Source organism: Balaenoptera borealis (assembly GCF_965194805.1).
Source record: "Balaenoptera borealis genome assembly, chromosome: 16".
Taxonomy (NCBI): domain Eukaryota; kingdom Metazoa; phylum Chordata; class Mammalia; order Artiodactyla; family Balaenopteridae; genus Balaenoptera; species Balaenoptera borealis.
The window spans coordinates 80,418,935-80,446,147 of NC_138872.1; the positions used below are offsets into that span (position 1 = coordinate 80,418,935).

General features: G+C 58.9%; 3 protein-coding genes across 5 annotated transcripts; 1 reads left to right on the top strand and 2 right to left on the bottom strand.

Moving 5' to 3' along the window:
* Nucleotides 1–79: 79 nt before the first annotated feature.
* On the bottom strand, nt 80–6,662 carry LRWD1 (leucine rich repeats and WD repeat domain containing 1). The gene is made up of 15 exons (XM_082361273.1): nt 6,528–6,662; nt 5,783–6,017; nt 5,569–5,685; nt 4,956–5,096; nt 4,606–4,710; nt 4,218–4,340; nt 4,025–4,139; nt 3,697–3,806; nt 3,283–3,490; nt 2,714–2,786; nt 2,481–2,621; nt 946–1,037; nt 606–761; nt 412–524; nt 80–317 (listed from the first exon to the last, which is right to left on the bottom strand). The coding sequence occupies exons 1-15, from the start codon at nt 6,605–6,607 to the stop codon at nt 171–173; spliced, it is 1,956 nt and encodes a 651-aa protein (XP_082217399.1). The 5' UTR covers nt 6,608–6,662; the 3' UTR covers nt 80–170.
* Nucleotides 6,663–6,736: 74 nt separating this feature from the next.
* ALKBH4 (alkB homolog 4, lysine demethylase) lies at nt 6,737–14,040 on the top strand. Of its 2 annotated transcripts, XM_082361280.1 has the most exons (4): nt 6,737–6,948; nt 9,624–9,821; nt 11,013–11,054; nt 13,097–14,040. In XM_082361280.1, exons 1-4 carry the CDS (start codon nt 6,826–6,828, stop codon nt 13,682–13,684), a joined length of 951 nt encoding a protein of 316 aa, XP_082217406.1. In that variant the 5' UTR covers nt 6,737–6,825; the 3' UTR covers nt 13,685–14,040. The 2 variants fall into 2 exon arrangements, with proteins under 2 accessions (XP_082217406.1, XP_082217407.1); XM_082361281.1 differs by lacking the exon at nt 11,013–11,054.
* A 399-nt stretch (nt 14,041–14,439) lies between these two features.
* On the bottom strand, nt 14,440–25,309 carry ORAI2 (ORAI calcium release-activated calcium modulator 2). Of its 2 annotated transcripts, none has more exons than XM_082361278.1 (3): nt 25,160–25,309; nt 21,619–21,856; nt 14,440–17,808 (listed from the first exon to the last, which is right to left on the bottom strand). In XM_082361278.1, the coding sequence occupies exons 2-3, from the start codon at nt 21,841–21,843 to the stop codon at nt 17,269–17,271; spliced, it is 765 nt and encodes a 254-aa protein (XP_082217404.1). In that variant the 5' UTR covers nt 21,844–21,856; nt 25,160–25,309; the 3' UTR covers nt 14,440–17,268. The 2 variants fall into 2 exon arrangements, with proteins under 2 accessions (XP_082217404.1, XP_082217403.1); XM_082361277.1 differs by having other exon boundaries at nt 21,619–21,904.
* Between the last annotated feature and the right edge of the window lie 1,904 nt (nt 25,310–27,213).

Below are 27,213 nucleotides of genomic sequence, written 5' to 3' on the forward strand. Positions count from 1 at the left end.
AGGAGCCCCAGCTGCCGGGCCTGCCTGCCTCACTCAGCGGGGGACACCCGGTGGGGCCCCCAAACAGCTCCCCCCAGGCTTCTCTTACATAGTCGACTTTAATAAAAAATAGTCACCGATAAGAAGATCCCCCTCACGACCCCAAAAGCTGAATAAGTCGCGTCGCACAGTCAAGGCCGGTTTCTCCTCCAAATGGCGACGATGTTGGAGTCCGTCAGTGCCGTGAGGTAGGTAAAGGTGGGGTCGGCCACCACCATGTTCACCATGGTTCTGCTCACTGTCTGGCCCAGGGCCCGGGGCTGGGGCCACTTAAGGATCTGGAGGGGAGAGAGAGGGCGCTGGGCTCCTGCTTCCTGACGCGGGCCCCCGGGCAGCCCCAGCCCCGGCGGGGACAGCAGAGCGCGTGCCTACCTGCGTGGGGGCCTGCGGGGCGGCCGGCGGCGGGGGCCGCTGCGCCACCAGGGGCCTGACGTCGTAGATCCACACGTTGCCCTCCTCGTCCCCGCAGAGCACCGTCCCCTCATCTGCCAGCACAGAGATGGGAATCTGAGGTGGGGCGGAGCTCCCAGAGGTGCAGGGTTGGGGGCGGCCGGCAGGTGACTCACCAGGACAGGTGCTGAGTGAGAAGTAGGCGAGTTCGGTGGGCGACCACTGCAGCCGGGCCAGGACCACGACGGCCACTGTGGACCGGCTGCCCCGGCCCTGCCACGTCTGGCTCCAGCTCCACAGGCAGATGGTGCCCAGGCTACTCCCCTTGGAGGCTGTCGGGGAGAACGAAGAACTGTGCCCGGGGGCCCCTCTCCGGGCGACTCGTGTCCCACAGTGGGGACCCCTCCGAAGCCCTCGGACCTAAACCCCAGCCCAGGGAGAAGTGACCCCAGAAGGCCTGACCAGGGCCCATCTGGGTCCCAGGAAGCCAGACTGTCCCGAGCTAAGTGCGCTCACCCACGACGTCCTCATTCACGAACGCCAGCCCGTCCACTCTCCGCCCAGTTGCCTCAGAGCCCTCGGGGAAGACGAACTCCACTTCACACACCCTGTGGGGCAGCGGAAGTGCTGGTCAGCCAGGAAGAGCTGCACACACACGGCTGCTCGCTCATGCAGACACCTGCTGGGCACTTACTCTGGGCCCTCCCTGGGTTCCAGGCCCTGGAAGCGGGAGCCAGCACCTGAGTGTGCCGAGTCACAGGCGGTGGCAATTCAGGGGGCGCGGGGACGTGGGCAGGAAGGGCTCCGGAGTGAGGCAGCGCCTCTGAGGCCGAGTGAGGTGAGCAGTTCACTGGCCGAGTGGGCGCTTCTAGGCCCAGAGACTGGGGAGGGGTTTGCTCTGACCCTGAGGACAGTGGGGAGTGGCTGCTGAATGTTTCCAAGCTGAGAGGGTGCGGTCACACTGGAGAGGCCACCCAGCAGCTGCCCGGAGTCCTAGAGCCAGAAAGGCAGCCGAGTACCAACCACGAGCAGCAGACACATCTGAGACGTGGGGGAGACGCCACAGGACTTGGGGACCAGGCAGGGAGGGAGGAGGCAGGCCCAGAGCTTGACTCCCAGGTGTGGCAGGGAGACGCCACCAACACCTGGCTGGACAACCGCCACGGTCTGTGCTGAGGGGTCACTACAGTTCCCTCCTGCCACCTGCCCTAAAATTCTCCCCACGCTTTTCCCCGCGCTCAGGATAAAATTCAGGATCTCACCAGGGCCCACAGGGCCAGTATTCCCTGGCCCAGGCAACCTTGCCACCTCACCTGTGCCACTCCCTCCAGGTCTCCAAGCTGTGGCCAGCTCTCCCTGCCACGGGCCCTTTGCACTTCCCCGTGTGAGCACCCTTCCTGCCTCTGCCCACCTGACTCCCTTGGGGCTCACAGAGAGCATGAGCCTGAGGACCTGTCCATCCGCCACTGGTCACCTCAGAGTCCCCTCGGCCTCCCTGCTCCTCTCGGAGCACCTTATTCTCCTTCCTCTGTAGCTGACGTCAATCATGCTTTGTGGGGTTTTAATGCCCGTCTCCCCCACCAGGCTCTGAGGTCCCCACAAGGCCAGGGGACCCCTGCCGAGCACTGTCTCAGGCCTCCCAGGTGGTACAGAGGAGCCACAAGCCTCCACCTGGCCCTTCTGGACCCTCTCCTGGCCCAGACACCATCCCATTGTTCTCCACTAGCCCTGGGATGTGACTTACTGTCCCCACTTTGTGGGTGACAAAATCATGTTGGACAAAGGAAGGTCACGCTGCTGGTGAGTGGCAGGACCTGGGCAGTGATGAGGTGATCAAGCCCAGAGAGGGAATGGACCTTTCCTCAAGAGATGGGCAGGAGGTGGGGACAGGACAGCCCTGTGAGGAGGCCCGTGAAAACAGCCTCTGGCTGCCCAGGGCAGGGGGCATGGTGCGGCCATCACTGCAGCAGGTGTGCCTGGGGTCAGACACCTGGACTGGGGGCTGACCGGCTCTGAGGACTGGCTTCCAGGGCATCCCTGTCCGTTCTCACCTCCTCTTCTGAGGCTGGTCCAGCCGCACGTCCCAGCAGCAGCAGCCGCCCTCGCAGCCGGCCAGCAAGTAAGCATCCGGGCAGGAGGCGACGGGGCAGAGGCGCAGGGCGATGGAGGCGGTGTCGAGTGTGAGCAGCTGGCTGCGGCAGGTGAGGGGAGGGCGTGAGGCCACAGACTCAGGTGTGTGCCCGCCCCCACGCCCACCCCCCAAAGCCCTGCCTCCAAGCATCACCTGGCCTGGAACTCGTAATCGTGGTTGGGCACCCCGATGTCCCAGAGGATGATCCGCTTGTCATAGGAGGCCGCTGAGGAGGGGATGGGAAGGAGAGAGGTGGCCCTGAGGAGGCCCTGCTCCCTCCTGCAGGCTGCATCCCAGGCTGAGACTGCGGTCCCAAGGCAGGGAGGGAGGGCCAGGGCTGGGAGAAAGACTCCAGGGCCTACCACCCTTATCTTGCTCTGACCTACGTGCCCCACGCCAGGCAACCACATCCCGCAGGTCTCTGCTGAGATAACACCCTCATCACACCCAGAGGGCCAGGGGGTCCACCCAGGTCACAGACGTGGCCCAGGTTGTCAGAAACCTCCAAAGCCACAGAGCAGGTTGGGGGAAGAGACAGAATCTGAAGCCTGGTCAGTTGTCCATGAAGCCTCGATGTTCCTACCGGTCTGCGCTGACTTCGGCAGCCAGCGTGAGGCCCGCCAGCCACAGGAGCTCCCTGCCATCCCAGGAAGGAGTCCTGAGGCGTCAGGCTGCAGGACGGGTGCTAAGGGAGCCCCGGAGGTTCGGGGCGAGGGTCTTACTGAAGAGGTGGGTCTCATGCGTGGGGCTGAAGCAGAGAGTGGCAATGGCCTTCTTGTGGGCCCGGATGAGCCCGCAGCAGAAGCCGGCCCGCACGTGCAGCAGCCGGACCAGGCCCCGCAGGCCTGCAGCTGCCAGCACGCTCCAGCGCTTCTTGTGGCCTGCCTGTGTGACCACTGTCAGGGCTGTCCAGGCCACCGAGAAGAACTCCTGGGGAGGGAAGGGGAGGGGTCACCGAGGGGCAGAACTACACACGTGCACACGCGTGCAGGATCCGGCCCGGGAACAGGAGCCCAGCATCAAAGAGGTCACCTGGTGAGTAGGTGGCCGAGTCCGGCCCCCCGACCCCAGCGCTCCTACCCCCAGGAGCCAAGGCTCTGCCTGCTACCCTGCAGGAGCGGGGCCCCGACACTCACCTCACTAGGCGCCTTGTACTTGTGCAGTACGATGCCCGTCTGGCAGTCGATCACACACACGGCCTCCCCACCACACGTGGCCACGGTCTGGGACGTGGCCCCTGCCTGCCCTGTTTGAGAGGTCAGCCTGGTGAAAACGTTCTCTGTAAAGTCCCCCACTGCAGCCCCTCCTCCTGACCCTGAGGACGCTTTAAGCTCTCTGTCCCTCCCGATTCCCCCGGCCACCCAGACAGCCCCCTGCAGGTGGTATTCCCAGGCCCCATGCCCAGAAAGCTTGCTCTGCTTGTTCCCTGTGGCCCTCGCCCTGCCTGCCCCCCCAAGGATGTACCCTCGTCCCAAGCTGGCTCGAAGGCGCAGGCCCAGAGCTGGGTCTCTAGGTCACGAGGGCTGTTGTTCTTGCTGTGGCACTGCAGGAAGTGCAGGGGCTCCAGCTGCAGGGCGGTCTGTGGGAGCAGAGGGGGGTCATGGCTGCCCCCAGGCCTTGCTCCCATCACACGCCCCCTGCCACCTTGCTAGCTCACCTGGCTGCCAGCAGAGCCCACGGGGCTGCCCTCCACCTGGGCCAACGGGGAGGTGCACACCCGCTTGTTGGGAGAGAGGTTGACTGGGACATCACCTGGCCGCTTCGAGGCCACTGGCCTGGCCTGTGGAGGAGGGGGCGGGGGCAACCAGAGGGCCTGGTGACCATGCGCCCATCTGCCCAGGGCTTCCTTCCTCCCCATCAGAGGCTGGACTGCACCCTCCCATGGGTACGGAGGCCAGGGGTACCAGGGTCAGAGGGAACCAGCTCGAGCAGAGGAGGCCGTCTTCTGGGCACACTGCCAGGACACCCCGCTTCCCTAATGCCTCCCTAGGCAGGAAGGGCCAGGGCAGGCCCTGGGAGCCCGGGGGCCCCATGGAACCACTCACCCTAGGCTCCTGGGTAGCGGTGGCTTTTGGGGGCCTCTCTGAGATGTTTGCCTCATGCACCTGAGTCCCACCAGAGGCCACCAGCTCCTCAGAGATCATCTGCACCTGGGTGGGGCCAGGCCATCAGGAAGCTGAGCACATCCTGGGGGCCTCCAGCCCCTCCCCAGACGCCCAGTCAGAGGGTGCTTCCCGAGCTGGGGAAGAGTCCTTCCAGCCCATAGGGCTTCCTTCCCTGACCTGCCCACTCCCCACATGCCCTCATGGCCAGAGACCTCCAGGGCGGCTCAGGCTCTGGCAGCCAGGGAGGAGCTGGGAGAAACGACTCCCAGCACAGTGGGGTGAGGACATACCCGCCACTGGGTGAAGTCGCTGAGGGACTCAGGCCCATAGCGGACATCTCTGACAGCAGACCTCACAAAGTCTGCCTGGGCCTTCTCAGTCTCCTCCTCTGGGCTCAGTGTGGCCACGAACTTCTCCCAGTGAGCTGTGACCTGGCACAAGAGGGACCAGATTCAGGCTCAGCCCACCCCAGCTCTCCTGGACCTTCTGTGGCACCTCTGCCTCTAATCTCAGGGCCAGAGCTGTCTCAACCTCACCGCCTCTGGGACGCCTCCCCGAATCACAGCTTTCTCAGCTGCAGGTTGCACAAACCCAAGCAACACAGAGGGAGAAACAGCCCCTGAAGGTAGGAGCTGGCCCAGGGTAAAGTCACTGTGAAAGCGTCCCAGCCTCCCCTGCCAGGCCCTGCCTGCAAGGCGGAGGGCAGGACCTCCAAGGACAAGAGGCCAAGCGCCACAGCCAAGCTCAAAGCAACAGGTCAGGCTAGGGGCTCAGGGCCACTTGGGGTTGGGACAGAGAGCCCCTGTAACCCCCCCTGGTGTCCTCCAAATGTCCAGTTCTGTCACTCACTCCTCAAGGCCCCCGACTGCTCCCAAGCACCAGAGACACCGCCCCGCCCCTTACCCTGCTGGTCAGCTCCCGGTTCAGGTTCTCCACCTGAGTGCAAGTGGAGGAAGCGTCCTTGCCGTTGACCTTACGGAGCTTGGGCAGGAGGAAGGAAACTTTCAGGTTGTCACTGACCTGGGGGATGAGGGGAGAGTGACTCGGGGTCACCCCAGCCTGTGGCTGAGCCCGAGCCCCCAGGGTGCTGGCCCGGGATGCGGGGCCGCCCACTTACTGTCAGAAAGGGGTTGCCCTCCAGGCTGAGCTCCTCGAGCTGTGGGAACTGGCACAGGACAGTGACATCGCCCAACTGGTTGTTGGCGCAGCGGAGGATGCGCAGGTGGGACAGGCCCAGGTTGGCGGGCAGCGTCTCCAGTTGGTTGTTGGAGAGGTCCAGCTCTTGCAGCTGCTTCAGGCGGCTCAGGAGCTTGGGGTCCAAGTGCTCTGAGAGCAGATCCAACCCTGACAGGCTGGGGAGAGGGGCAGACAGGGCGAGCTCAGGGGGCAGGCAGGTCTCCCACCCCGCACCCATGGCAGCCCAGGTTGCCTCCGACGGCTTTTGCACCTGACATTTCTCCTGCGTGCATAGCCGATCTGCAACATTCCCCCACTTACTTTAATCTTGTCCCTACTTTATAACTTGGGGCAGCTGGCCCCCTCCAGGATGCTTTTCCTGATCCTCTAGGGGGGCTTTCTGTGCTCCCCAGTCCTCTGTAATTCTCTCAACAGGTTGCTCCATATCCTTTTCGCAAGACTGTCTCCCTAGCAGCCCGGACCCTCTTCTGAGGTAATGCCGCTCCGGGCCTACCCGACCCATCTCATAACGAGAGAACGGCGTTTGTCCCGAATGATTAAAGACTCTGTCGAACCGACAGGGTGATAACGGGGCCGGGCAGGGAGAGAGGAAGGGTCCCAGGTTTTCTTCCCGACCGTCCGCCGACCCAGGCCCTGGTGGAGGGCGGTGTGGCCCCGGCCCTTACTCCAGGCTCCGGATCTTCCCCAGCCGGTCGGTCTTGGGTCGCCCCCGCTGGATCAGCAGCCGCGCCGAGAGGGGGCCCATGGCGAGGAGGCGCGGCCCGCGGGGACCTGATCGGCGGCACGGGAATCCGGTGCTGGCGCCAGCTGTTGTCCGATTCCAGGAGGTGGCGCCGCGCGAAACCGTCGGCGGCGACGACCGGAAGGAAGCGGCCGCGCGGACCTCGTGCCCTGCGCGCGCACTACAACTCCCAGCGGCGCCCGCGGCCCCTGCGCCTGCGCACTGGCTGCCAGGACGCGGCGATGGCGGCTGCGGCGGTGGCGGCCCCCGAGGTCCTTCGGGAATGCGGCTGCAAGGGTATCCGGACCTGTTTGATCTGCGAGCGGCAGCGCGGAGGTGACCCGCCCTGGCAGCACCCCCTGCAGGTGAGGGCTGGGAGGGGCCGCGCCCACGACTCCATTCTTCATCTGGGGAAACTGAGGCCCGGGTTGACCGTGAAGACGGGCTCCGGATCAAACCGTGTCAGCGGCCCTGGCGAGGGGGCGTTGCGGGGTGAGGAGATGAGGGCTTTGAGCAGTGGGTCTGGAGTGGGAAAGGGGCTGAGACGTGGGTGCAGTCCGACCACAGCTCACCTGTGGAACCTGGGGGGAGTCTGACAGCAAACGTAGCCCCCCGCCCCCGTGTCTGGGGCTGGGAGCTTCACGGGCCCGTGGTTAGACGACACGGAGAGAGTAGGGGGTGCTGAAAACCAGGGCAGAGGGCCCCAGAAGGCCTTGGACGGAAACGGGCAAGGAGGAAACTCATTCCAACGAATTAACAAAAAAGGACTCAGAGCCTTTGAGCGGGGCAAGGGCCTTCCAGCTGGGCCAAGGCCTGGGGAAGGTGGATGATGCTTCAGGTGAGGGAAATGAGGCCGGTGGGGCCTGACCACGGAAGGCAGGCGGGACTTGTTCTGAGGGCCATTGCGAGCTCTTGAGGGTTTTAAAGGAAGTTACCTGTGAATTTTAGAAATATCCTGGGAAGGGGAGGAGTGGATAGGAAGGAAAGGAGGCTGGGAAGCCAGTGAAGAAACTGTCACAGTGTCCGTGATAAAAGCTCAGAAGTTCCTGTGAAAAACAGCGGCGGTTCCTCAGAAAATTAAATGTAGAGCTACCATATGACCCAGCAATCCCACTTCTGGATGTGGACCCAAAAGAATTGAAAGCAGGGTCATGAAGAGATATCTGTACACCCATGTTCATAGCAGAGTTACTCACAATAGCTAAAAAGTGGAAGCAACCCAAGTGTCCACGGACAGATGAAAGGAAGAACAAAATGTGGTCCATCCGTACAGTGGAATATTATTCAGTCCTAAAAAAAGGAAGAAAGGAAAGTCTGGCATGTGCTACCACACAGCTGAACCCTGAGGACGTTATGCTGAGTGAAATAAGCCAGTCAGAAGACATACTGTATGATTCCACTTATGTAAAGCATCCAAAGTAGTCAAATTCACGGAGACAGAGAAGAATGGTGGGTGCCAGCGGTTGGTGGGAAGGGAGGGGGAGAGGTGTTAATGGGTAGATTTAGTTTTGCAAGGTGAGAAAGTTCTGGAGATTGGTTGTACAACAATGTGATATACTTAATACACTGAGATGCACACTTAAAACGTGGCTGAGGATCAATTTCATGTATAGCATATATGTGGTTGTATATATTTGACCACAGTTAAAAACTTTCTTAAAAAAGAGTTTTTCGGATCTTGCCAGAGGTCTGAACTGTGCCCACGGCCGTGGGCGTGGAGGCTCAGGGCACCGCGGGGGTAGCATCTTCCCAACCTGATGGCTGAGGGACGAGTGAAATGTACGGGATGACTCCTTAACTTTCCGTGTGTCCCATGTGGGGTGCCAGGAGACAGAGACGTGGTGGTTCAGGGTTGGGGTGTGGGTGCTGGCGCTGCCTGTAGGACATAAAGCGGGAGGACGCAGAATTCACTGGGCAGGGAACACCTCACACTGCCCTGTAGATCTGACAAAGTCCTGGCCAACCCAACCGGAAGCTCCGGCGCAAAGACGGCCTGGTAGGCAGTCCCACGTTGGGCAGAAATGGCCAGGCCTGTGCTGGGTCACTGGCTGGAGGCCCAGGAGAAGGGTGGCCTCTGCTCAGAACCAGAGGCAGATCCTGAAGGCCCTGCCACAGGAGGTTGTCAGCCTGGCACTCCTCTGGGTGACGGGCAAGTTCTGCTCTGTTTTTTGTGGGGTTTTTTCCCCCAAATTTTATGTACGTATGTATGTATGGGGCCGTGCCACTCAGCTTGCGGGATCTCAGTTCCCCGACTAGGGATTGAACCGAGGCCATGATGGTGAAAGCACCTAATCCTAACCACTAGACCACCAGGGAACTCCCAGTTTTGCTCTTTTTTGATGGGAAATTCAGGCAGCGCCAGTGGCTGCCACAGAGTAGGGCAGGCCCCAGAGACACCCACACCGTGGCCGGAAAGGGCTTCTCCCTCTGGCCTCCCAGCATGTGCTGCTCACCTCCTGGGCAGGCCCGTGGCCTCAGCTTTAGGAGAGCAGATTTCTCCAGTTCCTGGTCAGGGCTGGCTGCCTTCACACAGTCCTCCCCTTTAACCCTCACCAGCTTGGGGAGGGCAGACAGTGCCCCACAGCGACGCAGGAACAGTGTGGCCTCAGAGGCTGCGCCCCAGCTGTACAGCCTCGGGCTAGTTCCTTAACTTTGCTGAGCCTCAGTCACCTCATCTGTAAAATGGAGAATGAAAGAATGGTTCTGCGTACTCTCTTCCCTTTTACAGACGGGAAAGTGAGAAAGGCAGGGGCTGAGGGCCTTTTCCAGGAGGCGGCCCTGGGCAGGGGTCCCGCCTCCCTCTAGACTCCAGCTGCCTCCCAAAGTGCTGCAGGGGAGGGTGCACTGCTGGGTGGGGCGTGCGGAAGGGCTCCAGTGGCTCCAGGACCCCTGTCCCGTCTTTTTTTTTTTTTCTGCACCGAGTGTCATGCAGGATATTAGTTCCCTGACCAGGGATCGAACCTGGGTCCCCTGCAGTGAAAGCGCCGAATCCTAACCGCTGGACCGCCAGAGAATTGCCACCCCTGTCTTTCTTTTGCAGAAAACACACCGGTTCATTTACTACGCCGACACCGGCTGGGCTGTGGGGGCCGAGGAGTCCGACTTTGAAGGCTGGGCCTTCCCCTTCCCAGGCGTGACGCTGATCGAGGACTTTGTGACCCCGGCGGAAGAAGCTGAGATGGTACGGCTGATGGACCGCGACCCCTGGAAGCTCTCACAGTCCGGACGGAGGAAGCAGGTGAGCTGGGCCAGAGAGGGCAGTCACGCCACGGGGCCCTGCCGGGCTCCTGACCCCGGAGCCCCTTTGCTCACCTCCCTCTCAGGGCCTTCCTTTGCAGCCACCTCCCACCACTCCACAGAGCCATTAGGCGACAAGCTCCCCGACCGGGGCGGGGTTGGGGGGGGCGGGCAGGGCTGCTGAATGGGGTGTGTTGGGAAGGGGCAGGGCCAGGGCCTGGGCGTGGCCTGCTCACCTTCCCATGAGGCGGGGCTCAAAGGCAGACGGCCACTCAGCTCTCTCTGCCCTCTCCCCAGCTGGCCTAGTGCTGGTGACCCTCACAGAGGGTTTCTCGAAGGCTGCCAGTTGCCCCCCATCCCCCTACGCCCCTGTCCAAAGTTCTCCCCCTCAGTTTCTAATCTCCCCGCCCCTCTTCCACTGATACTTGGGCCTCCAGATCCTGAACCTTCCCGTTGGTGGGGTTCACAGTCCCCTCCTCCCCTTTTCTGTTCCTCATCCCCAGCAATCCTCGCCCCCTCCAGGACCTGCGAACCAGCCATCGGCCACCTTTCCACATTCCCTCCCGCTCCTGTCATGTGTCCTCACCCATCTGCAGTCCTGTGACCAGTTAGTACAGGCACTTGCTCAGGTGCCCCTCGCCCTTTCTCCTCTCACTTGGGCAGGCTCTTTCCGCTCACCCACGGCCCTGGTCGGGTCCAGCACCCACCCCCTCCTGCTGGCGGCCACCCTGGCTCTGGCTCTCCGTCCCGAGCCGGGCCCTTCCCGCTCGGCAGGTCGTTCGCTTTGCTGCCCTCCTTCCAAACCTCTCCTTCCCCTCCTCACTCCCCACTGGTGACCGGGCCTCTCTGAGGAAACAGGTGCCTCTACAGACGTTCCCTTCTCGCCTGTGCCCGGCTTCTTCCCGAGCCCACTCCAGCTGCACGCTGGCTGCGCCCCTCTCCTCAGAACTCCTTGTCCCGCTTCGCCCCCTTCTCTCCGCAAGGCTGGCTCTTTCCCACCGGCCTCCCAGTAAGCTCTGTCTCTCTCGTCTCTGCAGCAGAACTTCTCAGAAGAGTTCTCCATTCTCTTCAGGTCCTCTCTTCTTGCTCCCGCTTAACCCACTCAAAAACTGCCTCCATCGCCCGCCTCCTGCCTAAAGCCAGCGGCTGGTTCTCGGGCTCAGTCCTCAGGCCTCTCCTTTTCCTTCTCCAGACACTCCTTACTGATCTCAGCGAGGCCCGGCCCCGCACATCGGTGAGTTTGGGGCTCCCGCGCTCGTATCTCCAGCCCTGGCATCCCTAAGCTGAGCCGTGGCTCCATCTCGGCAAATTCCATCTTTCACCTGCTCAGGCCAGAAACCATGGATCTTTCCACGTTCCTCTCTTTCATTGGTAATTCCTGTCAGCTCTGTATTCCTTCAAAGCATATCCTGAATCTGAGAACACACACCCCCTGCCGCTGCCACCACCTGCCTCTAGCACTTCCTGGGCAGCCCTCGGCCCTCCTCAGTTGGTTTCAGTAGGGAGGAAGTGATCCCACTGACATCTGGTCGGATCGAGTCACTGCTCTGTTACAGGCCCTCCAGGCCTCCCATCTCAACGTAAACGCAGAGGCCTTACCATGCCCCAGAAGGCCCTGCACTGGCCGCCAGCCCGACCTTTGTCTCCACTGCTGCTGTCTGCTGTCCCCACGGCAGTCACCCCCGCCTCCTGGGTGTTCCTCGGAGTCTCCTGGCCGCGGCCCGCCTGTCCCAGCCTTTCTGCCTGCTGCTGCCGAGGGGTTGGGGTGGCCCGCAGGAGCCGGCTGGCCCGGGCACTGAGCCATGGGGAACAGGGAAGGAGAAAGACTCTACCAGCAGATGGAGCCGCCCTCCACTAGACGGGGACCCGGGGGAGCAGGAGTGCGGGAGATGCTCCCCTCTCATCCCTCAGGCCACAGATATGAGGTCTATTCTACAAGGCTCCTCCCTAGGGTTTTTTTGTTTTGTTTTGTTTTTTTAAAGATTTATTTATTGATTGATTGCTATGTTGGGTCTTCGTTTCTGTGCTAGGGCTTTCTGTGGTTGCGGCAAGCGGGGGCCACTCTTCATCGCGGTGCGCGGGCCTCTCACTATCGTGGCCTCTCTTGTTGCGGAGCACAGGCTCCAGACGCGCAGGCTCAGTAGTTGTGGCTCACGGGCCTAGTTGCTCCGCGGCATGTGGGATCTTCCCAGACCAGGGCTCGAACCCGTGTCCCCTGCATTGGCAGGCAGATTCTCAACCACTGCGCCACCAGGGAAGCCCCCTCCCTAGGGTTTTTTTGTTTTGTTTTTTAAATAGAAGCCACCAACCATAAAATCCACCCATTACAAGTGTATAATTCACTGGTTTGGTTTTCAGTGTATCCACAATGTTGTGCAACCATCGCCACTGTCTAGTTCTGGAACATTCTCATCACCCCAGAGGAGGTGCGTGCCCATTACCAGTCACTCTGCATTCCCTCCTTCCCCAGCAGGCACTAATCTACTTTCTGTCTCTGTGGATTTTCCTCTTCTGGACGTTCATATAACTAGGATTATGTAATATATGAGCCTTTGTATTGGGCACCTTTCACTGAGCATGATGTTCTCAGGGCCCGTCGCTTCGCGGCCTGTGTCAGTGCTGCTTTGCTTTTCGTGGCTGAATGTCATTCCACTGCATGGATGGACCACGCTTTGTTCATCATTCATCCGTTGGTGGACACTTGGGTTGTTTCTACTTTCTGGCTGTCGTGAATAGTGCTGCTGTGACTATTCTAGTACAGACTTCTGCGTGGATGGGTGTTTTCAGTTCTCTTGGGTGTCAGGCTAGGAGTGGAGCCGCTGCTGGGCCCTGTGGAGACTCTTCTCCCTTGTGGTCCTGAAGCCCAGTTGTACCCAGTGTTGACCAGATGGGTAACGCTGCCTTGGGCTGGCCTGCCCTGCCTCGCTCGGCTCCTCCTTCCCGACTCCCCAGCACCACGTCCTGGGGACAGCACCCGTGCATGGGCCTCTTGTCTCTAGCTCTGCTTCCTGGGGTACCTGGGCTGAGACATCCCCCCGATGCTTCACATCCGCCTCCCCTGCTTTGTTTTTCTCCTCAGCATTTACCGCCATCTGATGTTTGCTGTTTATATTTATCTCCTTGGTGTCGGCCTCTTCCTGCCAGAATGTCAGCTCCGTGAAGTCCGAAATCTTTGCTGGTCTTGGTCACTGTGACTGTATTCTTCAGCCCTGGCGTGTGATGCCATTTCTGTAAACTCAGACAATTTCCCACTTGCTTTTTGTCCTCATCCTTCAGGACTACGGCCCCAAAGTCAACTTTCGGAAACAGAAGCTGAAGACCGCCGGCTTCCGGGGCCTCCCCAGCTTCAGCCGGGAGGTGGTGCGGAGAATGGGCCTCTACCCCGTCCTGGAGGACTTCCGGCCCGTGGAGCAGTGTAACCTGGACTACTGCCCGGAGCGGGGCTCGGCCATCGACCCGCACCTGGACGACAGCTGGCTGTGGGGGGAGCGGCTGGTGAGCCTCAACCTGCTGGCCCCCACCGTGCTGTCCATGTCCCGGGAGGCGCCCGGCAGCCTGCTGCTCTGCCTGGCCCCGTCCGGCCTCCCGCAGGCCCCGGCGGAAGGCGCGCCGGCCCTCGGCAGGTCTGTCCCGTGCCAGGAGGTGGAGGTGGCGGTGCCCTTGCCCCGCCGCGCTCTGCTGGTGCTCACGCGAGCCGCGCGGCACCAGTGGAAGCACGCCATCCACCGCAGGCACATCGGGGCCCGCCGCGTGAGCGCCACCTTCAGGGAGCTGTCTGCCGAGTTTGGCCCCGGCGGGAGGCAGCGGGAACTGGGGCAGGAGCTCCTGCAAACCTCGCTCTCCTTTCAGGGGAGACCCACGTGAGCCGCCTGCCCGGGGACGGGAGCTGGCGCTGGGCCTGGCCGGGGGTGCTGGCTCCAGAGTGGACCATTAGCCGGCACTGAAGGGGGCGCCCAGCCCGAGGGTCTTTCTCAGGTCTTAAGAGGAGACCGCTTGACACCCTGGTGCCCGGCAGCGCGAGCCCTGTCCGTGAGCTGGCTCGATGGGAAGGGGCCTCAAGTCGGTCCCCTTTGACCTGCGCCGTGGCCACTTGCCTGGGTGGTTTAATTTGTCACAGCTTGAGGGCAGTGGCATACTTTGAGCTTAAAAATCGTTGGTACCACTTCAGGTCATTTTCTCCTTTATCTGTCTCTCTTAACAAGGTTGCCCGATGTCCCAGCCTGCAGGCCCTTCATTTATTTATTTATTATTTATTATTTTATTTATTTACTTTTGGCCGTGCCACGCAGCTTGCAGGATCTTAGTTCCCTGACTAAGGGATTGAACCCAGGCCCACGGCAGTGAAAGCGCCGAGTCCTAACCACTGGACCGCCAGGGAACTCCCGGGCCCTTCATTTAGGGAGCGTGTTGGATTGGAGAACAGGATGGGTAGAAGATGTGAGGTTATTACTGTTTCAGACTTAAGAGCTGCTGACAGCTTCTGATTTGCACTCTGCCCGGGTCATGCTTGACCCCATGGGGTGTGGGATGCGGAACACTGGTGACCAGTGGTTGGCAGGGAGGGGCTTCCAAGCATCACCTCTCTCCACGGCGTTCCACCAAGAGCACAGAGAAATTCATAACTTAAGTACTTATTTATTCAGTTCAGCCCAGGGCAACTGTTTTAAAAATCCATACACAGGACAGGGCGTGTGCACACCGCATGTGGTCTCCACAGCGTCATGCGTAATGAATTAATCGGCACAAGACAGGTTGAGTGCAGATGAACCTCGATCCGTTCAGGCTTAGGCAATTTTATCCTCAACAGACCTTCCTAGAAGACACTGAAATACATTCTGCCCTGGCAGTTTGTCTAAAATAGAAACGCTTGAGTTTTGAAACTTCTGGTCAGGTACTTAAACGGAGACCATGTTCCACTTTGGAAAGGGCCTCAGCGTATCTGCGGGCACTTGTTTTTATGAGCACCGGGAAGGCTCTGCTCAGAGGAAAACAGGGCAAGCCCACGCTGGCTCCGGGGCGGCCTGTGGTGCCTCTCACTCACCACAGAAAGGTCACTGCACTTGGAACCCCCTTCACAGTCAGGTTAAGCCTCCAGAAACCAAATTTCTAGCCTGCAGTTTGCTTCCCTCCCCTCCTCAGACTGCCCTGCTGCCGCTCCAAATGGCAGCTTATTCTCCAGTCCTGAGGGTGCCCCCCCCGATCATCAGTCCCCAGGCCCACAGTCGTCTCTGTTCTCACAGAAATTCAGTTTGCCCCGTGCCTCTGGGAACTAGAAAGGCTGGAGCTGGGAGAGCTTGCTGGAAGAAAGAACAAGGAATTACAAGAACATTATTCTCCTAATCCGTGTCGAAACGTGATTATGTGGCATCTTTCCTACCCATGTGGCACTGTCACTGGGCACCTAGTGTCTGATCCTGATGTGGCCAGGCTAGAAAAACTCTGCCCACGGGCCAGGTGTAACGGCTGGCCCCTGGCTGACACCCAGAGTGTGCTCGCCACAGTCTGGGGAGCTCGGCACTCTGTGGGTCTGGCACACGGGGCAGGGGCACCAGATAGCCCAGGAAGGTGGCCGAAGTGAGCCCAACAAGGCCCCTCTCAAAAGGCTGAGGCCAGAGGAAGGGGCTGCCGCCCCCTCCCAGCAGTGGGGAGGAGCCAGCCTGTCTAGTCCCTGCCAGGACACAAAGTGGCCGTCTTGCAGTGACGCTGACATTCTTTTGCAAAGCAAACACATTACACCAGACGAGCCTTTTCAGCAAGGCTCTGGGAGAGGAGACATGCGCTAGGGAGCAAGCAAGTCACGACAGATGTCTGCAGAGGATGCGAGGGACACGCCCTTCGGAAGGCGCCAGGGCTCTCCGGCCCAGCGAGACACGATGTCCAGGCTCCCTGTAAATGCCATGACTTGCACTGGTGATCCTCAGCATTCAGAGTTACGTGTTAAGGTTTAGGTTCTCAACAGGATGTCACAGCCCCAGGAACCTCAGCCAGGCCTGCCCGCACTTCTTGGTACAGGCAACCCAGACCCCCCAGAGATACCAGGCTGTGGACAGAAATGCCGTCAGAGCATGAAGTCCAGTGACTGTGAAACCAAAGAAAAGGCACCACTCTCTGGTGGCTGCTGGCCAGTGTGGTAAGTGTGGTTCTTAAAAGCGGCCCAGGGCGCAGCAGGCTCACACGTAAGCTGAGCTGTAGCACGTATGTGTTCGGTCCAAGAACATGGGCTCAGGTCTACCAGACGCCCTTCTCAAAAACACCAGAACCTGTGCTGCGCGTGGCTGCACAGAGTGTGAGCTGGGCCTGTGCTTGCAGCCAGGAGGCCCAGGAGAGCAGCACTACACAGGGTCTGCCGTCGCCATAAGCAGGACCCACGTTTGGCCAGGGCTGGCCCCTGATGCTACCGCCCACAGACCAGGCCCGGCCACAGCCTCGTCTAGACAGGAAGTCCCCCGGCTGCCCCCTCCCGCTGCCGGGGACCACAGGCAGCAGGGAGGTGGGCGGGCTCGGATGCCTGGGCGAGAGTGCCCCTGCCTTCTGCAGCCACAGCCCGGAGGGTCAGCTGGCGGCTCAGGGGACAGTCTGCGGCCGAGAGACGGAGGCCTCTGGACTTTGGGCCCTTTCCCCAGCCTGGTGGCCTCGCTGGGTCAGTGTGGCCAGGGATCCAGCTGGCAGGGGAGGGAATCTGAGCCCAGTGTGCCTCAGAGCACCCCTCAGTTAACAGCCACCTCCAGTGGGTGCCCACAGACCGGCCTCCGCCCTTGGACGCCTCCCCCAGGGCCTGACAAGTCTGACGCCTGCTGAGCGCCCAACCACACCTGCTGGGCCATGTGCCCTGGGCTCCTGCCTGCCTTCCCCACCCCCACGAGCCAGGCCGCCCAGCTCCCTCCAAGGCAGGGAGGGAAGCACCAGGCCAAGCCGTAAGCCTGTGCCCCGTCTAATCGTAGCAGGGTGGTACCATCAGTCGTGCCACCCGGCTGCCACCAGCCCAGCTCAGGAGTCACGGGGCAATCCCTTCCCTGAACTCGTGCTGCTGCCCTGACTCTCCAGGCCACTGCCAGGCTCCCGGCCCCCGCTGGCGGCTCGTTCCAGGTCTCCGAGGTGACCCGTGACCACCCGGTGCTACTCGGAGCCTGGCCTCCAGCCTCAGGAAGTGCCCAGGGCCAAGGACTCATCCTTTCTTTGCCCTGAGCGCTTAGCATCAGTCTCCCGTTTAACTGAAGATTTCCATCTTCTGAAGGAAAACGATCCAGGTCTTACAGCATGAAGACAGGAGTAGAACTTTGGTCTTGAACGGCCTGGCAGTGTCTCGGCAGCCTCGTTGGCAATTTGCATTTCTGAAATTCCCCATACCGCAAGCGAGTTCTGTTCCCTCCCGACGCGAGGCGTGGACGCTGAGCTGACGCGGATGCGGCCGCAGACACGGCATCGGCCCCGCCCAGGAGCGCGCGCGCTCACACCACCTGCAGGCTGCGCTCGTGCCCATCCAGCTGCACTTTGAGCTTGTGCAGCTCCTCGATCTCGCGATTGTGCCGCTCGGTTTTGTGGCGCACCAGCGAGCGGTAGAAGTGGATGGTGAAGACCACGAAGATGAGGCCCACGGGCACCATGATGATGGTGGACACCAGGGCGGCCTGCCAGCCCGTGTGGCCCCCGGGGCCAGGTGGGGGGCCGGGCTGGTGGCGCGCGTCCACGGGCAGGAACTTGATCCAGCAGAGCAGTACCACCTCGGCCAGGAAGAGCAGGATTCCCAGCACGGTGGAGAAGCCCCAGGCCAGCTCGATGTAGGGGTGCATGCGCTCGTGCGGAGACTCGCTGATGGAGTTGAGGTTGTGGATGTTGCTCACGGCCTCCACGTTGGGCAGGATGCACGTGCTGATGAGCAGCGCGAACAGGTGCACGGCCACCAGCACCGTGGTGCACGCGCTGAAGGCGATGAGCAGCGGCCGCGGGTACTGGTACTGAGTCTCCAGCTGCACCTCCACCATGGCCACCTGCAAGGCAGAGGGCGTGCTGGGTCGGGGCGCCCACGGAGCAGAGGGCACCCTCCTCGCTGATCAAATATTTTGAACTTTACTCTTTTTTTTTTTCTGATTAGCTAAAGAAGATCTCGCTAAGGGAAAATCTAAAAAGTACAGAAGAGGCCAGAGAAGCACTGGGCGGGGCGGTGATCGCCCCCTGGATGCCAAGAACATAGGTATATTGGGGTGCCGGGCTCCGGCCCAGGGCAGAGGCCACACTTCCCTGGGAACATGCGACTTTGCTGTTGATATCAGAGCCAGGCTGCAGTGGAGCTTAGCTGCAAAAACAATTGATGTTTTTCAAAAAAACAAACCTGACCTTTCAAGAGGTAAAAAGAAGTAATGATGGAGGCTCCTGATGGTCCCTAGAGTCAAAGCTGTACACTGGATGGCCTCACACGAGCCACAGGACGCCTCTCTCAGCTGAGACCAAAAGCGGGAGGGAGCAGACACCTCTCCGAAGGCCGGGAATGGTCATATACGTGAAAACAACGGTGAGGAGGGGAAGCTGGGAAGGGGGCGGGGCTGGGAAAACAGCTGAATCAGCAGCAGCAGTCAACAGGAGCAGGAGGCCAACAGGTAATATCTAAAAAGGGTAAGTCAAGAAGCAGCAATTCCCAAATGTCATTAGAAACGTGGAGGCGGAGAGGCTGCAGGAGGCTGCCTCCAGGGGTGGGAATGCGGGGCTGCTGGGGTTTGTTACAAGCCGTTTGCAGTACTTAATTTTAAACTGCACGTGTGCTAACTTTGAAAAAATAAAAACGACTTTTAAATGAAAGGGAATAAAAGGCTCACAGAAGGACCAGAAGCCCCCGCTTATCTCTGTAGCAGTGAGTGTCTATTTAGGCTGGGACCTGCTCACCACAAGCCCTAAGGGGCTTTCAAAGTCCAGACTGGGCGCCAGGCTCCTGCCACGCTTCCCCAGGTCACACCCAGTCCACTCCCCTGCAGCCCACATCCCACCCCAGCTCTGTGGGCCAACCCCAGTGGAGGGTTTAGTCCAGGCTCACCAAGGGCCTTCTCCCAGGCACCCAAAGGTAAGAAACCACACCCGTCAAGGAAGGGGGAGCAGGGAGGCAGAGAGAAGCCAGAAGGCTTTTCCACTCACGCTGTTTGTCTCCTAGAGCTGAGCCATCCCTTTTTTGTTGTTGTTGTTGGTTTGTTTTGTTTTGGGCCGTGCTGCACGGCTTGCAGGATCTTAGTTCCCCGACCAGGGATTGAACCCCGGGGCCACAGCAGCGAAAGTGCCAAGTCCCAACCACTGACCATTGGACCGCCAGGGAACTCCCAGAGCCATCCCTGTTTTAAAAAATTTACAAGAAAGATTTCATAACTTCTAGCAACTACTGCCTCTTAGTGAGAACCTCATCCTCTCACTCCGTCTTCAGTGAAGATGGAACATTTGGTAGGTAAAAAGAAGATATGCCAGTCCTAGTGGACCACAGCTGAACAGAAACTCAGCAGTGATTATTGCTCCATAGAGACAGTAGCCACACTACTAAGAGGAGGGGTGGTCCTTTCTCAGTGCCCTTTTAGCCTGGGTAGGCTCTTGTGACCACAAAGGATATGGCCCAACAAAAAAGGATGTCGTAAACTTCAGAGGGTGCAGAGAGGAGAAACAAAGATGATTCAAAGGCCTATAAGGAAAGCAGTTTTGTTCCACCTCAAGAGGAGAAAAGGCCAAAGGCCATTTTTCAGTGTATTTATGCAAAGATTTTTATGAAGCGGTCCTGGATCACTGGTTCTCTGTGTTAGGGGCAGGATAAACACGAAGAAATAAGCTTAAGGTCAGGCATAAGCACTTGCTGGAAAAAGGAACAGCTTTGCAATTCTAATTAGGGAATACATAATATGGAGAGGAAACTCTACCTACAGAACGGCCTGTTCGTTTTTCCATGTCCCTGCCCTTATTCAGCTATGGTTTCCACAGTGGAAATGTTGATACTAGCTGACGATCTGTATTCATCACTTCTTTCTCCTGGGCTGCTCTGCAGTCTGAATAATTATCTGATTTACTGGGGTCTGTGTGGCTTCTGAAATGTATCCCCAGCGGCTTAAGGAAGCACTTGCTACAGAGGAGATACTCCATAAATGCTGAAGAAATGAATTATTATAATAATTCATTATTATTGAATGAATAATACTATTGAATGAATAATAATGAATTATTATTATTATTCAATGGTCACTGTCCTCATTCTAAGGCCACTTCACGCCCCTGAAGGCTGCCATTAAGTCTCAAACTACTCCTCCAGAATTCACTCTTTGCTTTACAGCTTTATTCACAGGGCTTGTTTTCAAATTTTAATGAGGGGTTTTGAATGCCTTCAAACTTGGGTGAGCATTTTGTTGGAAAAACAGCGACTCTTCCCTAAATTTGGAAGTCCAAATGTTTGGAAGACCGGGGTCTCAAGGGACAGCTGCAGACGGGAAGTGATTTTCGAGACCCAGGCCCCGCACAGAAAGGAAACCGTCCTACTTCATTACATCATGCAGTACTTCTTAGTTAGTTTCCCAAAGTTAAAAAATATATAATAATAAATACAGGCCAGAAAAATTTAATGCAGTACACGCATAGTATTACTATGCATTATACCCTACTGTGAGGGTAGAAAACAAGATCTAATTTTAATAGTGACATCTAAACTTCTCTTGCTATTAAAGTTAAGCTTGAGAAAATATTCCTCTTTTAATGTGATGGAAGAAAATCATTTTGAGCCAAAGTTATGTCCCATATGATTGTACACTTTTGTAATTATGTTTTAAACAATAAAATGCAAGACCTAAATAAGCCTTTGCTTTGAACTACAGACCTAAACCCAAACTGACTGCCCTCTAAATTTGGTGACCTCTGCCCTGCCCTGTATGAAGTCACGCCCCGACTACATGAAGTCTCATTTTTCCACGGGTGACCCGTGCCGATGACGGGCAGGCCCTTGTCATGGGAGTGGCCGCACTGCCTCGCTCGGACAGCTTTTTATTTTCTGCGTATCCATTTGACAGCTGAGGCTCTGGGATATGCAGAAACAATTGTTTTTACATTAAAAAAAAAATGGCTTCCAGCCCAATAGGACCTCTGAGCAGACAACAGGGAAAGAAAAGGAGGGGCGGCCGCAGTTCTCGCTGGGAATCCGGAATCCTGACATCTCCGCTCTCTGGGACAATCCCCTGAAGGGATGAAGGTCTGCAGGCTTTGAAGTCAACAGGGGATGTGGCCCTTTTTCAGGGCCCGCGGTTTTTCCCCAGACAGACTCTTGTCCTGGGGGATGACTCAGAAGGAAAGCACAGCAGGGCAGCCTGGTGTCAGGCCAGAGGCTCTGCTTCATCACCCCAGAGACCACATTCAGGGAGCATCTGCGTCCCCAGCTGGGCTAAATTGAGCAAACGCAACCCATGCCACAGTTTCTGCTCAAATTCCCAAACTCTTGGGTGGTGCCTGAGATGTGCAGATGTGGGGACTTTTCCCCAGGAAACCTTGTACCCTGAAGCTATTTTAGTTACCCCACTAACTTCCTTGCCAAGGAAATACTGTATGTGAATGTGAGAGTGGGCTTTCTGAGGGCTCTGGGGCTTGGGGACTCCCCTGGATGCCCCAGGCCACCCCTCCAGTTGCCAGAGCAGTCCCCTTGGAGGAGGTGAGACCTGGGCAGAGACTTACTAATGGTCCATCCTGGCTGTCAGCAGGGCCCGGAGGGAGTGCTTTGCTCCCTGAAGCATCACAGGATTTCAATTAGCAAAAGCCCACTTCACAGGCTGTGTTTCTCACCATGTGTTTCCACTCACCATGGCAAAGCCCGAGAGGAGGGCGGACGTCCGGCTGGAGGCCTTCAGCTTGGCCCTGCTCAGGTAGAGCTTCCTCCAGGAGAGGGCCTGCACAGAGTGGTGGTTGGAGGTGACCAGTTCCAGGTAGCTGCGGCGGACCCAGTCCCGGTAATCCATGCCCTTGTGGCCGGGCTCCGAGCAGGCGGGAGTAGAGGGGTCCACAGGTACGTTGAGCTCGGCGCTCATGGTGGGAGCCAGGCTGCGGGCAGCAGAGACACACTCAGGCATCCCAGAGGGTTCCCGGGGCCTGGAAAAGCCAGAATCCAAGTTCCTTTAACCTTCCCTGGGGGCCCACTGTATACACCCTGTGCCAGGGCCATGGGATCCAGGGGTGCACGAGTATGGGGCCCTGGCCTCTGAGGCAGTCCTCACACGGGAATGTGGGGACCACCTGCAGGAAAGGAGGGGCAGGGGTGCATCTCCAGGAACCATCGCAGCATCCAGTGTTCCTCCACAAAGCAGGAATCTGGCCTCCCATCCCGAGCTCAGAAAGGCTCCAGCTGAGTGTGGCTCTTGGGTGAATGGAATTCCAAGGTTGGCCAAAAGCACCCAAGGACTCCGCTGAGGTGCACCTATCTTCAGGGAGTAGGGAGCTGTAGCATTTCGGAAGCTTTTAGGACCTAAGCTTCTGGATTTGACCCTGCCATGTGAGCGTGACACCTGACCTTTCCAACCTGCTCATCTTCACCTAGGGACATCCCCACCCTGCTGGGCTCTTAGACAAGAGAGTGGAACCAGAACTGCTTTCCAACGGCCAGGTGCCAACCATGAAATCAACATTTCCAAGCAGCCGCTAATTTCTCAAATCCAACTTAGATTTTAATCAGCACGGTTCACCCTGAAAATACCTGGTTTGTATAACTAAGGCCACATCCAGGCTGCAATGGAAACCTTTAGCACAATGAAAAACTGAATTGGCCAATTGACGTGAGCATGGTTTTTTGTGGGGGTGTTTTGTTTTTGTTCCGAGAAATGGAGGCTGGAGACACCTCGAGTGTCCCAGTAGACATCTGGTTTGACAATAACACACGATGAAGATCAGAAGGGCTGATCTGTTGAGATTTGTGAATTTAAACCCAAATCTCCACTAATCCAAATAGGGGATTGGCGGTCTTGCATGGCCCAAGGGGCCGGCCCATGCAGCAGCCCGCGGGATCAGCTCGAATTAATCTGCAGGGCAGGCTTCAAGGGCACAGGCACCTCACAGCTCACTTGGCATCAGATATTAACTTGTACCTTCAGGCCCGCATAGGCCCCGTGAAAAGCCTTCTTAAGGCTACTGCAAAACAGATCAGTGCTCCCAGGTTCCAGGGAGACTGGCTGGGGGTGGGTGGGTGGAGTAGGGGGTGTTCACCAGGGTCAGCGGCTGAGGAAATGCCCCACACTTGATCTGTCTATGCCAATCCCTAAAAGGATTCTCTGGGAAGGTCCTAGAGGCGGGGAAGGCCTCTCTCTTTTGGGGTGCCTTCCTCTTTGTCTTCCGCCAGTCTGTGGAGGCTCGGTTTTTACCGGCCAATAGGGCCCCGGGAAACAGTTCTGTGCTCTTCTATTTCTGCCTGCGATGCCAATTACTAGGTCATTTACAGGAGGGCCGACTTGGGAACCTTGGTCACCCCCACCCCCCCACCCCGTCCACATCTGCAGCCAGCAGCACTGCTTGCAAGCACTTCAGTCACAGGAATGTCCCTTCCCTTGGGGAGAGTTCAGAGAAATGTTGTTCACTAACCAATCCATTGGCTGGCTCCAAATAATTTAGAATGGCGTCATTTGGAAATACATTTTTTTCTCTTTTTCTCCCCCTACGTATCAGAAGTGAGCCCACAGGTATGATGAAGATACTGTCCAGTGTGTGGTGGGGTGAAAGGCACAAGCTTTGCCCCCTCAGAGGATCCATCTCTCCATCCTGCATCCAATAAATGCTTCCTGAGCCCGAAGGTAAGACTGCATTTGGTACTCAAGGATCAAAGATGAAAGGTGAGGATGTGCAGTGGGGGAGTGAGATAAGGGCGGGGGGATTCTCATCCAGTGAGTGAAATGCTGCTTTAGTGGAGGGGGTGTGAGGGCTGAGGGAGTGCAGGAGGGGCTGGCTGCCTCGACTCTTGACCCGGGAGAGGGGCCCTGCTCGGGAGCCGGGAGAGGGGCCCTGCTCGGGAGCCAGGAGAGGGACAAGGACGTGGGTAGTGAAGGTAGCATTGGCGAAGAGGGACCCTCCCTCAAAGACAAGATGCTGCCCACAGGGGATCTTCTGAGAGGCAGGGTAGGAAAGCCAGCTGCAGAGGGGGTCAGGGAAACGGGGGTGGAAGGCAGGATGCAGGGAGTACATGGGGCCTGGAAAGCACGCTCTGGAGGTGCCCGGATGCAGGGGCTTGGAAGGAGCTGCTGAGGGAACAGTTCAGGCTCAGTCTGGTCTGTGTGCTCAAACGCTTGGCCGACTGGGAGGGGCAGGAGGGCCTGGTGGCCTCCAAAGGGATGTATGGGGTGAAGAAGAGGGAAGCACAGGGACCATCAATGAACGAGAGCTGAGCTCAAATTGGAAAGTGGAGAGCTTCATGGGCAGTGAGGTCTGACGGTGGTCTCTGGGCCATGGTGGCCTCTGGGCAATAGCCAGGCCAGCCTCAGCCCTGCAGATATCCTTCGAGTGGCAGGGTTTGGGAAGGAAGGGCTGTCTGTCTGCTTGGAGCCTGGGTCTTGAGGCAGGTCTGTGGGTCCTGAAGACAGAGAAGCCACTTCCTGCACAGGGAGCAGCCCAGACTGGATTCGGATCCATCCTCCCCCTTCCAGCCCCAGCGTCCTACCCTGGGCCAGGCCTCCTCCCCCTGCCTCCCCCACTCCAGGGGCAGAGCGTGGGCCTCACACTCCAGGGCTGGGCTCAGGCAGTGGGTGGGGTGGGTCAAGATGGAGCCCTGAGTTTCTGTCAGGTGGCAGAGGCTCCAAAGGATGCTCTCCTGGCTGAACCTTGTGTGTTTTTTGGTTCTGTTTTCATGTAAGGCGCAGTCAGAGAAAAGAGTTCTTGCAGCATAACAGTGATGTTCTCTCTAAAGATTAGCTATTCTCCTCGGCGGGGCTGCTGGAAACATTTCCGGGCGGTCGGTTTTGGGGTTTGCCTGCCTTAACTTCCTTTAAACATCTGGGGCACGAGCAATGGCGAGTGCCACGCAGAAACGCCTGTTTCTGACTCTCTTTTTGTCACACCCGTGCAGGGCGGGGGCCCAGCCCCTCCTGCTCCCCTGGGTCTCCTAGAGGAGTCCACCTGCATCCGTGTCCCTTCCCCCCAGGAAGCCCCAGCAGCCGCAGGACCCGCATTCGGCCCGCACCCGCGACCTGAGTCCTCTCGGCGCCGCGCCCTGCCCGGGGAGCCCGCGGGGTTGGGGTCACCTGGCCGCCTCCCAACCCCGCAGACGTCGCGTCCCAGGCCTGCCCAGGAGGAAGCCGGTCCCCTCCCCCGTCGAGTCTCCTGGTGCAATTCCAGTCCCCCGCCAGACCCCCCGCGGCGAGCACTCACCGAGCTGCTCTGCCCGCCCGGCCCGGCTCCGGCTCGGGCTCGCAGCAGGCGGAGCTGGCGTGGCCGTGTGGCCCTGTGGCCCAGTGGCCCTGTGGCCCGGCCGGGGCGCAGAGCGCAGCCCCCACCCTCCTTCCGCCCGTCCCTCGGGGTCCCCCGGCCCCGCCCCCACCAGCTGCCCCGCCCCCGCCGGCCCGCCGCAGCCGCTGCCCGGGCAACGGTGCGCCGCCGTCACGTGACCGGCCCGCGGGGGCGCTGTGGGCCACGTGACACTGTGGGCCGGCAGGGGCGGGGCTCGAGGCCCCCCCCCGGGGGTCCCGGGGGTCCCAGCTGCGTGGATGCTGCTCCCGCCAGGGCGCCAAAAACCCGCTAAAGGTTGCTCATGTCTCCTACTCCCTGGGCGCGCCGCGGGTAGCAGTGAGCAGGGATCCGCGCCGCGGCGGTGAGCAGAGCCGGAAGCCTGGGCATCCCTCGCTCTCCCGCCCCGCCGGCCGCACGAGCGCCCTGGGCCCCGGCGACAGAACGGGGAGGCTGCGCTTTCTCTGCCCCCGGGTCTGGCCAGCAAGTCCAGGTCAGGGTGAGCCCTGCTTGGCCCGAGGCGTGGGGGTCTGAGCGCCGAGTGGGAGCACGGGGTTCCAGGGTGAGCCCCGGAGAACGCCCGGGACAGGTCACTGGCCCTGTGGTGGGGTGGGATCCCGTTATCAGACTGCAGGGTGTGTGTGGGGGGCGGTGGGGGGCGTGGGGAGAAATGGTGTAAGGGAGGCTCTGTTCGGGGAGATGTGGGCGGCCACGCCCGAGTTTGCCTGGCGGACGGTGGCACCAGGCAGAGCGTGCCCCGGAGCTGGTCGCCCAGACTGCACCCTCACCCAAAGGCCCAGCGAGACCTGCCGGGTCCTAACCCGGGTGCAGCATGCTTGGCGCGCCGAGAGCTGTCCTCAGTGGGCAGAGCGCTGGGGGAGAAAGTGTTTCTGCGGTGCCTCGGGCTCCTTCCGTCCGACACCCCGGGAATGGTGAACTCTCCGGTTTTACAACCGAGACCTTCAAACAGGAAGGGTCTTTTCGGGAAGTACACGTGAATAATTCACTAAGAGGAGAGATGGGTTCCTATCAACCCACCGTGCCACACGGGCCCTCAGAGTACTTCCTGCGTGCCCTACATAGGATTTTTCCATCTGTCACAACATTGGACCGTGACACATTTATCCAAACGAAAGAAAAAAGAGAGAAAAATTCCACTCGTGGCAACCAGTCCAAGTTTTCTGACAATTGGAAGAGTAAACGTTAGCAGATGCCAGGCCAAATCCATTTATACTGCAAGACGCATCTTAGGGGCCATTGCTGAGAGCCAGGATGATACCTTTTAATCCAGGAGGACACTTAAAGAGCAGGCTAAGCCAGTTTCCCCCTGGTTACCGCCCTAACAAAGGGCGGAGGAAAATCCCAGGGTCTGATTACCGCCCCGCTCACATGGCTACAGGAAAGAGATCACTGGATTTCAGGGAGCAAAGTCCTCAGAAAGCATAGTGTGGCTTCCACACCTCAAGCAGCTGGAAAAGTGGACTGGAAAACAGGAAGAAAACACTTTGAACACTTTGTAAACGGCAGTAGTTGCCTCATAGATGAACATTCTTTCAGCAGAGTCATTCACTTGCGTTCTCACCCTTGAACCCTGACTGCACATCCTTTAGAAAGCTTCCTGGGCCAGTTAGCCATGCCCCCACCCCCGAGCACATTTATCCAGCATGTCTGGGCAGAAGCAGAAGGTAAGTCAGTTACCAGGGCTGTTCAGAGCTCGTTTCCTAACCAAACCCAGAAAATGGCTTTCCCCACCCTGGAAGATTAAGGGTGGTGACTGTGTTGAAAGGAGAGAGATTTAATGATCACAATACGAGTAGTTGCAGGCCCCCCTCAGGCGCCCAGGTAGTTGAGTAGGGGCTACACAGAGGGCGAGAAGGTTCAGGTACAGGTCCACGGTACCAGCCACTCAGCCGGGATGTCTGGGCTCCAGTTGGTGCTGTCATTCTCGGCAAGTCGCTTCCTCTCCCGAGGCCTCGGCT

What these genes read in the sequence shown, in the direction of transcription:
- LRWD1 (XM_082361273.1), bottom strand. Translation starts at nt 6,607, where the DNA reads ATGGGCCCCCTCTCGGCGCGGCTGCTGATCCAGCGGGGGCGACCCAAG. An exon ending in CTCACTCAGCACCTGTCCTG is followed by an intron (nt 525 to 605) that starts GTGAGTCACCTG and finishes CTGTGCTGGCAG; the next exon opens with ATGAGGGGACGGTGCTCTGC. An exon ending in CCCCGCAGGCCCCCACGCAG is followed by an intron (nt 318 to 411) that starts GTAGGCACGCGC and finishes TCTCCCCTCCAG; the next exon opens with ATCCTTAAGTGGCCCCAGCC.
- ALKBH4 (XM_082361280.1), top strand. Translation starts at nt 6,826, where the DNA reads ATGGCGGCTGCGGCGGTGGCGGCCCCCGAGGTCCTTCGGGAATGCGGC. An exon ending in CCTGGCAGCACCCCCTGCAG is followed by an intron (nt 6,949 to 9,623) that starts GTGAGGGCTGGG and finishes TTTCTTTTGCAG; the next exon opens with AAAACACACCGGTTCATTTA. An exon ending in AGGCCCGGCCCCGCACATCG is followed by an intron (nt 11,055 to 13,096) that starts GTGAGTTTGGGG and finishes CTCATCCTTCAG; the next exon opens with GACTACGGCCCCAAAGTCAA.
- ORAI2 (XM_082361277.1), bottom strand. Translation starts at nt 21,885, where the DNA reads ATGCCTGAGTGTGTCTCTGCTGCCCGCAGCCTGGCTCCCACCATGAGC. An exon ending in TCCTCTCGGGCTTTGCCATG is followed by an intron (nt 17,809 to 21,618) that starts GTGAGTGGAAAC and finishes TCTGCCTTGCAG; the next exon opens with GTGGCCATGGTGGAGGTGCA.